General features: G+C 50.5%; 1 protein-coding gene across 1 annotated transcript; it reads left to right on the forward strand.

Moving 5' to 3' along the window:
* Positions 1 to 484: 484 nt before the first annotated feature.
* LOC144487114 (uncharacterized) lies at positions 485 to 11354 on the forward strand. Its single transcript, XM_078205172.1, has 2 exons — positions 485 to 564; positions 8221 to 11354. The coding sequence occupies exon 2, from the start codon at positions 8497 to 8499 to the stop codon at positions 11251 to 11253; it is 2757 nt and encodes a 918-aa protein (XP_078061298.1). The 5' UTR covers positions 485 to 564; positions 8221 to 8496; the 3' UTR covers positions 11254 to 11354.
* Positions 11355 to 11635: the final 281 nt, after the last annotated feature.

Consider the following 11635-nt stretch of genomic DNA (forward strand, 5'->3'; position numbering starts at 1 on the left):
TAAATAATTGATAATTGCAATGATAGATATTTGGAGTTAAGATATTTGGGTTGCCATTGCTCCCTGATCATTGCAGTTTGTAGATATTTATATTTTAAGACATCTAATAGAGATAAATCCCAGATAATTTAAGATTTGGATTGTTTAGGGACAATTTTGTCTTCAGTTTAATCCCTGATTACTCCAGATGATCAATATTTAAACTTTAAAAGGTTTCATTGATATTAATCCCTGATTTTTGCAATTTTTAGACTGAAATTGAGTTTTATTTGCACCTTTCTGATGGAATGTGATGATTTTTCTGGGAGGACTGTCTGAGCGGGGCTTGGGTTTCCCCGCCGGACGGTTGGTAAAGGGCGGACCCCTCCGCAGTGGGTGGCGGGTCCGTCCCTCTCTGGCCTTCCCAGTGACTTCCGGTCGCTGAGCTCCGCCGGAAGTGCCTTTGTGTGGCGAGGGCGGGGCCGGGCTGGGGTCAGGGGTCGGGCTCTGACCGGAAGTGGCTCCCAGGCCCTTGGCAGAGAGGCAGACACAGGGAGGGGAGGCAGCTGCAGCAACACAGACAAGGTAAATAAATCCTTCCAAACTCACCCCACAGCCAGGGGGGTGGCTCCCCCAACAGCCCAACCCTGCATTGCAACATGTGGGGGGGTCAGGCTGGAGGGGGAACCTGCAGGGATTAAAATAAACCCAAATCTGTCAAAATATCTCCATCTGCAAAGGTGCAAAGCAGATAAACAGTGGGAATAACCTCCCAGAATCTCAACTTCTACAAAGGTATCAACTACAATAATCAGGCAATTAAATACTTTAAATATCCATTGTTGCAAAAATCCTAAATTAATATTAATTGAGATATCTGCAAATATATAAACTGCACTAATTCTCATTTAAATCTTAAATATCTATAATTGCAACTGTCAGGAATCTGAATCATTAAATTCCCAACATCTGCAAAGATATAAACTGCAAAAAAATCAGGCAATTAAATACTTTAACATCTGTAATTGCAAATAATCAGGAATTAATCTGAATCATTAAAATATAAATATCTATAATTGCAAAAATCCTGAATTAATCTGAATTATTGATATAAATATCTGCAAATATATAAACTGCATTAGTTCCCGTTTAATTATTAAATGTCTAATTCCAAAAATCAGGAATTAATCCCCATTTAAATATTTTAAATATCCATTATTGCAAAAATTAATCTTAATTATTGAGATATAGTATCTGCAAATATATAAACTTTTAAATCTTAAAGATCTATAATTGCAAAAATAAGGAATCTAAATTATTCAACTCTAAACATCTGCAAAGATATCAACATCAAAAATCAGGAATTAATCCCCATTTAAATATCTTAACTATCCATTATTGCAAAAGTCAGGAATTAATCTTAATTATCAAACCCTCAACCTCTGCAAAGATATAAGCTGCAATATTTAGGCATTTACATACCTCAAATATCCCGAATTAATCTTAATCATTGAGATATAATAACTGCAAATATATAGGGTGGCACAGTGGTTAGCATTACTGCCTCACAGCGCCAGGGACCCGGGTTTGATTCCGGGCTTGGGTCACTGTCTGTGTGGAGTTTGCACTTTCTCCCCATGTCTGCGTGGGTTTCCTCCGGGTGCTCCGGTTTCCTCCCACAGTCCAAAGATGTGCGGGTTAGGTGGATTGGCCATGCTAAATTGCCCCTTAGTGTCAGGGAGACTAGCGAGGGTAAAATAGGGTTATGGGGCATGGGTGGGATTGTGGTCGGTGCAGACTCAGAAGGGCCGAATAGCCTCCTGCACTATTGGATTCTATAAACTGCATTAATTCCTATTTAACTCTTAAATATCTATAATTGCAAAACTCAGGAATCTGTATTATTAAACTCTTAACATCTGCAAAGCTATAAACTGCAATAAGAGAAAATGCTGGAAAATCTCAGCAGGTCTGGCAGCATCCGCTGCCAAAGGGTCATCTGGACTCAAAACGTCAGCTCTTTTCTCTCCTTACAGATGCTGCCAGACCTGCTGAGATTTTCCAGCATTTTCTCTTTTGGTTTCAGATTCCAGCATCCGCAGTAATATAAACTGCAATAATTAGGAATTAATCCCCATTTAAATATCTTTATTTAAATTATTATTGCAAAAAATCAGGAATTAATCTGAATCATTAAAATATCAATATCTGCAAAGATAAGGATTAATAATCAGGCATTAGCTTATTGAAATATTTTAAATCTAAATATCTAGAATTGAAAAAAAAACACAATCTCAAAAAATCTATATATAATTGCAAAAATCATGGATCTTAATTATTAAAATATACAAATATGCATGTAGAAACTGATCAGGATTAATCTCAATGTAAATTTTCAAAAATCAGACATTAACATTGATAAAAAGCTATCTAAATATCTAATTGCAAAAATTAGGACTCAATCTTAAAATATAAATATCTGCAAATATATAAGATGCAATGATTAGGATTAATCGCTACTTAAATATCTTAAATCTAAATGTCTATTATTGCAAAAAAATCAGATATTAATATCAAATATCTTATGGGCGGCACAGTGGTTAGCACTGCTGCCTCACTGCGCCAGGGACCCAGGTTCGATTCCCGGCTTGGGTCACTCTCTGTGTGGAGTTTGCACGTTCTCCCTGTGTCTGCGTGGGTTTCCTCCAAGTGCTCCAGTTTCCTCCCACAGTCCAAAGATGTGCGGGTTAGGTGGATTGGCCGTGCTAAATTACCCCTTAGTGTCAGGGGGACAAGCTAGGGTAGATGCATGGGGTTGTGGGGATAGGGCCTGGGTGGGATTGTAGTCGGTGCAGACTCGATGGGCCAAATCGCTTCCTTTTGCACTGTACGATTCTATGATTCTATGATCTTAAATCTAAATATCTTATTGCAAAAATACAGATATTAATATCAAATATCTTGAATCTAAATATCTATTATTGCAAAAATCATGAATCTTATGAAAATATAAAAGTATGAACTATTAATTAGGAATTAATAAAAATATCTTAAATCTAAATATTAAAATCAGACAATATCAAATATCTTAAATCTAAATATTGCAAAAAATCATGAATCTTATGAAAATATAAATGTATGAACTTAATTGGCAATTAATAAATATCTTAAATCTAAATATCTTGAATTGCAAAAATCAGAATTAATGTTATTAATATATAAATATCAAGGCTAATCTCAAAAATATCTTAAATCTTAATATGCCTAATTGCGATGATCAGATATAAGTATCAATGATAGCGTAAGATTTGAATATTGTGCAGAGATATGAACTTATCAGATGTTAAATCCAACAACATTTCTTAAAATGTATATCTAGATATGCAAAGTGACAAACACAGATTAATCGCGATAAGAAACTTTATCTAGTTTGTAAATCAACATATTTCGTCCAAATAGAAATATTTTCAAATATAAATATCAGTAAATATATGAACTCAGTGGAGGTAAGTGTGAATAAATAATTTTAAAATTAATTTCTAATTAAACTTGATGGGCAGCACAAGCAAGGCAAGGGATATACATTTTAGATTTGATTTATTATTGTCACTTGTATTAGCATACGGTGAAAAGTATTGTTTCTTGTGCGCTATACAGACAAAGCATACTGTTCACAGAGAAGGAAACGAGAGAGTGCAGAATGTAGTGTTACAGTCATAGCTAGGGTGTAGAGAAAGATCAACTTAGGTCCATTCAAAAGTCTGACAGCAGCAGGGAAGAAGCTGTTCTTGAGTCGGTTGGTACGTGACCTCAGACTTTTGTATCTTTTTCCCGACGGAAGAAGGTGGAAGAGAGAATGGTTTGGAGGGTAGGTCATATGAGGAAAGGTTGAGGGAGCTAGGGCTATTCTCTCTGGAGCGGAGGAGGCTGAGGGGAGACTTAATAGAGGTGTATAAAATGATGAAGGGGATAGATAGAGTGAACGTTCAAAGACTATTTCCTCGGGTGGATGGAGCTATTACAAGGGGGCATAACTATAGGGTTCGTGGTGGGAGATACAGGACGGATATCAGAGGTAGGTTCTTTACGCAGAGAGTGGTTGGGGTGTGGAATGGACTGCCTGCAGTGATAGTGGAGTCAGACACTTTAGAAACATTTAAGCGGTTATTGGACAGGCACATGGAGCACACCAGGATGATAGGGAGTGGGATAGCTTGATCTTGGTTTCAGATAAAGCTCGGCACAACATCGTGGGCCGAAGGGCCTGTTCTGTGCTGTACTGTTCTATGTTCTAGAATGTCCGGGGTGCGTGGGGTCCTTAATTATGCTGGCTGCTTTCCGAGGCAGCAGGAAGTGTAGACAGAGTCAATGGATGGGAGGCTGGTTTGCGTGATGGATTGGGCTACATTCACAACCTTTTGTAGTTCCTTGCGGTCTTGGGCAGAGCAGGAGCCAGACCAAGCTGTGATACAACCAGGAAGAATGCTTTCTATGGTGCATCTGTAAAAGTTGGTGAGAGTCGTAGCTGACATGCCAGGTGAGAGTCGTAGCTGACATGCCAAAATTTCCTTAGTCTTCTGAGAAAGTAGAGGCGTTGGTGGACTTCCTTAACTATGATGAACCTGGGGAGCACCGAGGATCAGAGGGACCTTGGAGTGCATGTACCCTGGGCCCTTAAGGTAGCAGGATAGGTGGATAAAGTGGTTAAGAAGGCAACTTGCCTTTATTAGCCAAGGCATTGAGTTTAAGAGCAGGGGTGATTACGATGGAGCTGTATAAAACACTGGTTAGGTCACAGCTAGAGTACTGTGTGCAGTTCCAGTCACCAGACTATAGGAAGGATGTGATTGCACTGGAGAGAGTGCAGAGGAGATCCACCAGGATGTTGCCTGGGCTGGAGTGTTTTAGTCATGAACGTAGAGATTGGGTAGGCTGGAGAAGTTTTCTTTATCGCATAGGGAGGGACATGATTGAGATGTATAAAATCATCAGTGGCTTAGATAAAGTAGACGGGAAGGAACCTTTCCTCTTTGGTCGAGGGATTAGTGAGCTGGGTGTAGGAGGGAGGAGGGGGAAGATTTAAGGTAAAGAGCAGGAGGAGATTTGAGGTAAAGCTTTTTCACCCAGAGGGTGCTGGGAATGTGGAACTCGCTGCCTGAAAGGGTGGTAGAGGCAGGAACTCTCACAACGATTAAGAAGTGTTTGGATGAGCACTTGAAACACCATCGCATCCAGTACGGAGCAAGTGCTGGACAGAGGGATTAGAATAGCTGGCTATTAACAGTCAGAGATTAGCCTCAAAAATGTTTAAAAATATACGCAAATACTAAAATATTCATATCTACAAATATCTACAACAATCAGTATGAACACAAATATTAAAATATTCCAACGTATAAACTGCATCAGGGATTAATCCCAGTAAAAATATCTTGCTTTTAAATATGTGTAAAGGCAAAAATTAGGAATTAATATCATAAACTGTGAGTGAACAAATGTAAGAATGATCAGAGATTAATCTCAAAAATACATTCAAATATTAATGTCTGTAGATGTATAAACTGTAATCAAAAGGGATTAATCTGAATAAAGATATCTTAAATCTAAGAATGTAGAATTGTATTTATTTATTCCGTGATACAAAAGCCCAGGGAAAAGCAGTTTTGCTTTGAATTTGGTGCGGGAAATAGGAGGAGGCCATTCGGCCCTTCGAGCCTGCCCCACCATTCAATACCACCATGGCTGATCTATGCTGGCCTCAGTTCCTTTTCTGGGCCACTTCCCCACAGCCCTCTATCCCCCAATCGATCAAATATTTACCCAGCTCCACTTTAAACACTTCTAATGATCCAGCCTCCAGCAGCCTCTGGGGCAGAGGGTTCCAGAGACTCACCACCCTCTGGGAGAAGAGATTTCTACACACCTCAGTTTGAAGTGACCGGCCCTTTATCTTGTAGCTTTGTCCCCTTGTTCCAGACTCTCCCACTGGTGAAAACATCTCACCATCTCCCCTGTCAACACCCCCTCAGGATCTGATATGTTTGAATAAGGTCACCCCTCACTCTCCTAAACCCCGAGGAATACAGAGCCAGACTATTCAGTCTCTCCGGAGGGGACAACCCTCTCATCCCAGGAATTAGCCTGGTGAATCTCCTTTGGACTGCCTCCAATGTCACTCTATCCTTCTTTAGGTAAGGGGACTAAAACTGTGCGCAGTATTCCAGGAGAGGCCTCACCAACACCCTGTATAATTCCCACAAAACCTCCCTATTTTTAAACTCCAGCCCCTTTGCAATAAAGGATAAAATACCGTTTGCCGTCTCAACTTGTTGGACCTGCCTGTGAGCTTTTTGTGATTCATGCACTAGAACACCCAGATCCCTCTGCACTTCACTGACCTGCAGTCTCTCTCCCATTTACACAATCTGCCTTTTGATTCTTCCGACCCCAGTGTGTGACCTCACACTTCCCCACGTTAAACTCCACCCGCCAGGTTTCCACCCAGTCTCCCAATCTATCGATATCCCGCTGCAGAATCGCACTATCCCCATCACAACCTGCCCGTAATGAAATGTGAGATTCTGATGGTACTGGCAATTCTGAACAGGATTCAGCGAGGGAATCCTGTTCCCATGAGGACTGCCTAATATCGAGTCTGAAAGTTTTCCCGCACAGAAAGGCCCTTCGGCCCATCATGCCTGTGCTGGCCATCCAATACCTATCTATTCTAATCCCTCTGTCCAGCACTTGCTCCGTACTGGATGCGATGGTGTTTCAAGTGCTCATCTAAACACTTCTTAATCGTTGTGAGAGTTCCGGCCTCTGCCACCCTTTCAGGCAGCAAGTTCCACATTCCCACCACCCTCTGGGTGAAGAAGTCTTTCCTCAAATCCCCTCTAAATCTCCTGCCGCTTCCCTTAAATCTCTGCCTCCCCCCCCCTCCATCATTGACCCCTCCACGAATGGGAAAAGTTTCTTCCCCTCTAGCATATCAGTGTCCCTCACAATTTTGTACACTTCGAACAGGCTCTCCCCGCCCCCCCCCATCAGTCTTCTCTGCTCTAAGGAAGGCGTGGGTTTCCTCCGGGTGCTCCAGTTTCCTCCCACAGTCCAAAGATGTGCGGGTTAGGTGGATTGGCCGTGCTAAATTGCCCCTTAGTGTCAGGGGGATCAGCAGAGTAAGTAAGCGGAATTATGGGGATCGGGTGGGATTGTGGTCGGTGCAGACTCGATGGGCCGAATGGCCTCCTTCTGTACTATAGCGATTCTATGAAAACAGCCCCAGCCGAACCAGCCTCTCTTCATAGCTGAAACACTCCTGCCCAGGCACCGTCCTGGTGAATCGCCTCTGCACCCACTCCAGTACAATCACATCTTCCCTATAATGTGGCGACCAGAACTGCACACAGTACTCTAGCTGTGACCTAACCAGTGTTTTATACAGCTCCATCTTAACCTTCCTGCTCTTATATTCTATACCTCGGCTAATACAGGCAAATGTCTCGTATGCCGCCTTAACCACGTTATCTACCTCAATCTTCAATCTTTCAAACTTTAATCTGGATAAAAATATAAAATTCGATTAATATCTGAACTTGTAATGATCGTGACTTTAACCTCGATAAAAATATATTTAAATATGAAAATTTGTAAATATATAAAAACTGAGGGGGTGAAAGGTTATCGGGGGGTCGGTGGGAACGTAGGGTCGAAGTTACAATGGAAAGCAGACTTGGGAAGCTGGCTGGCCGACTTTTCACAACTTGTACACGCTGATCTCAAAAACCGACTCAAACAGAAGTATTGGAAGACGGAATTAATCGGGACTTAACATAATTGCAAATCTGTTGAATATAAATAGAATTGTGATGAATTTCAAAGGTGTTATTGGGAATTCTCTACTCCGGATTCTCACACGGGTCAGTTTCAGGACTGTGCGGTGGAGAGATTTTTTGGGAGAGGCTTGGAAGGGAGGCAGGGGTGTTAAAGTTGGTCTTAGTGGCTCGCGGGAGGATTGGATCCCCTCTTGTCACCATGTCCTTCTTGGTCCGATGTTTCTGTCAAAAAAAAGGAGGGTGAAGATTTGTGCACTCACTTAGGAAAGGATGTGGGTGAAAGGGAGCACTGTTCTGATGAGTTCAAGGTGAAAAACTTCGACAAAAAAAACCAAAAATGGCTCCTGGGGTCGGGTGGCCGCTTCCGGTCTCAAATACCTCTTTGCGTTGTCCTCCTCTCTTGCAGGGCTTCTGTGCATTGACTGCATCGCCCTCAAGCCCCTCGCCACCCTGCCCCGCAACGCGCACACACGCGCGCGCGCATCGTTGGACACGCACGGACGGAGGGACTGCGCATGGCCCTGGAGAAGAGGAAGAGCGAGAGCAAAGGGAGAGGGATAGCTGGCGAGAGGACGAGGCCGGAGAAGACCCGTGGCGGGGGCCGGCGCCGAACACAGCCCAGCCAGAGGCGGACTCCCGTCGCGAGCCGGCCCCCCACCCCCAAGCACCGCGGCCAACGTCGATGAGCGAACCTGGCTGGGATCCCCAAGACAGCCCCTGCTACACGCAGCCCGCGGCAGAGGGGCCGGTGCGCCATCGCGATGGAGGACAGGAGAACGAGAGAGACAGAGACACCGTCCGGAAGGCGGGGAGGGACGCGTGGGGCGGCTTCGGTAGGCGTGGGACGGGGATGCGCGCTCGCGTCCGACCTCCAAAGAGCAGTGCGGTGGCGATGAGGAGGGGAGGGGCCCAGGGATTAGCGCTCCAGGGGCCTGGCCTCCTGCCCCGGCGCCCACTCCGCTGCGGTGACTGCGGCAAGCGCTTCCGGCGCTCCTGGCGCCTCTGCTGGCACCGCGCACGACACCCGCCTCGGACCCCCTTCATCTGCTCCAGCTGCGGGCGGGTCTTTGGCTACTTCCAGGTGCTGGCGCGGCACCGGTGCCCGCAGGAGGTCGCCAGGGGGCCAGTGCTGTCCGAGGAGGGTGATGCCGAGCGCCCCTACCTCTGCCCGCTGTGCCCCAAGCGCTTTGCCACCCCTTGGTACCTCCAGAAACATCGGCGTCGCCACGAGCGCCCGCCCGCCTTTGTCTGCCCCGACTGCGGGCGGGCCTTCAAGGAGCGTTACGAGCTGGCACGGCACCAGCTGATTCACGACCCCCGGCGCCCTCACCGCTGCCCGGTCTGCCTCCAGCGCTTCGGCCGGCCCGAGGGGCTGGCCTGCCACCTGCGGGCACAGCACGGACCCCCGCGCCGGCGCCCCTTCCGCTGCGGTGTGTGCGGCAAGGCCTACAGCCGCTCGGCCCACCTGCTGCGCCACGAGTACGGGCACACGGGAGAGCGGCCCTACCCCTGCACCGAGTGCGGCAAGGCCTTCCGGGACCCCGGCACCCTGCGGCGGCATCGCCGGCTCCACCAGAGGCCCCCGCCCCCACTCCCGCTCCCGTTGCCCCCGGAGACGGCCGAGGAGGAGGAAGGGGAGGAGCCGGCAAAGGAAACCGGCCCCTCTGGCGACGCCAACTGCGTTGACTGCGGGCAGCCCACGCTGGAGCCCGGCGCCCCCTGCCCCCGGTGCCGGGGCTCCACGCCGGCCCCCCGGCCCCCGCCCCCCCGGGTCAAGTGCGCAGTCTGCGGCAAGCCCTTCGCCGACGCGGGAGCCCTGGCGCGCCACCACCTGCAGGGCCACGAGGGCCAGGGCCCCTTCGCCTGCCCGCTGTGCCGGCTGGCCTTTGCCGCCTCGGGCGAGCTGCAGGCCCACCAGGCCGCCCACGGGCACCCTCCGCCGCCCCCCGGCTTCGTCTGCGGGCAGTGTGGCCGCAGTTACAGCCGGGCCTCCCACCTGCTGCGACACCAACGCAGCCACACGGACGAGCGGCCCTTTGGCTGCCCGGCCTGCGGTAAAGGCTTTGTCAACTCCTACGAGCTGCTGCGGCACCGTCTGACCCACACGGACGAGGCGCCCCACCCCTGCCCGCTGTGCGACAAGCGCTTCAAGCGGCCACACTACCTGGCGCAGCACCTGCGCACGCACAGCGACCAAACCCCCTACGCCTGCCCGTCCTGCGACAAGCGCTTCAAGACGGCCTCCTACCTCCTCAAGCACCAGAGCCGCCACCAGCCGGAGCCCCCCCGCCACACCTGCCCGGCCTGTGGCAAGGGCTTCCGCTACCCCTACGAGCTGGCACGCCACGGCCGTTCGCACTCGGACCAGGCCCCCTACCCCTGCCCCGCCTGCCCACGCGCCTTCAAGAGCGGCCGTGACCTGGACCAGCACGCCCGCCTCCACACGGGCGAGCGCCCCTACGTCTGCCCCTCGTGCGGCAAGGGCTTCACCCGCTCCTCCATGCTCGGCCGGCACCGGCGCACCCACACCCAGCTGCGCCCGCACGCCTGCCCCGCCTGCGGCAAGGCCTTCAAAGCCCCCTCCGGCCTCCGGGGCCACCAGCGACGCAACTGCCGGGCCTTCCGGGAGGGCGGGGGGGCCCCCGGGGGGGAGGGGGCCGGGCTCCCGCCCTCCCGCGCTGCCCTCGAGCCCCCCGACCCCCGGGGAGCTGACCCCCTGCCCTCCCGCACAGGCCCGTCCCCCCTCGAGCCCCCTCACCCCCAGAGGACCCGGGCCCCATCCTCCCGTGCCGCCCCGTCCCCCCTCGAGCCCCCCGACCCCCAGGGAGCTGACCCTCCGCCCTCCCGCGCCGTCCCGTCCCCCCTCGAGCCCCCCGACCCCCAGGGAGCTGACCCTCCGCCCTCCCGCGCCGTCTCCCCACCCCCGGGGCCTCCAGACCCTCACGGGGCCGGCCTCCCGCACTCCCGCGCCATTTTGCCCCCTGAGCTCCAGCCCCCCCCAGGCTCCCAGGGCACCTGGATCCGTCCCCCGTCCCGCGGACCTGACTTCCCGCACGGCCCCCCGCCCCCGCTGCTACAGCCGGGCGAATTCCCGACCCCCCCGGGGCCTCCACAGGACAGCCAGCCCCCCTCGCTCCCGGTGGGACACCCGGACTCGTCCCCCCCGCCCTTCCTGGGACGCCGTGATCTGCGGGTCGGGGACGAGTCCCCGGCCGAGCCAGGCCGCCACCGCTCCCGCGCCGAGGCCTACGACTGTGCGCTCTGCCGCTGCACCTTCCCCCAGCTGGTGGACTTCCTCAAGCACCGCTGCCGCCTGCCTGGGGAGCAGCAGCCCTCCTTCCGCTGCCCCCGCTGCCCACAGGCCTTTGCCCGCGCCTTCGAGCTGGCCTGTCACCTCCCCTGTCACTCCTCCGAACCCCCCCTGCGCTGCCCGCGCTGACTGCAGGGGAGAGTGCCCTCTCCATGGGGGCAGAGAGGGAGCCAGGGAGGGGATTGGGGCCCAACCCTGAGCTCTGCACCCTGCCCCGGTGATTGGCCAACTGGCCCGGTCCTCTTCACTCCCATTCTCTCCCTCTCTCTGTCTGTCTCTCCCTCTCTCTCTCTGTCTCTCTCTCTCTGTCTCTCTCTCTGTCTCTCTCTCTCTGTCTCTCTCTCTCTGTCTCTCTCTCTCTGTCTCTCTCTCTCTTCCTCTCTCTGTCTCTCTGTCTCTTCCTCTCTCTGTCTCTCTCTCTTTCTGTCTCTCTCTCTCTGTCTCTCTCTGTCTGTCTCTCTCTCTCTGCCTCTCTCCGTCTCTCTCCCTCTTCCTCTCTCTGTCTCTCTCT

Source organism: Mustelus asterias, unplaced genomic scaffold, assembly GCF_964213995.1.
Source record: "Mustelus asterias unplaced genomic scaffold, sMusAst1.hap1.1 HAP1_SCAFFOLD_597, whole genome shotgun sequence".
In the NCBI taxonomy this organism is placed as follows: domain Eukaryota; kingdom Metazoa; phylum Chordata; class Chondrichthyes; order Carcharhiniformes; family Triakidae; genus Mustelus; species Mustelus asterias.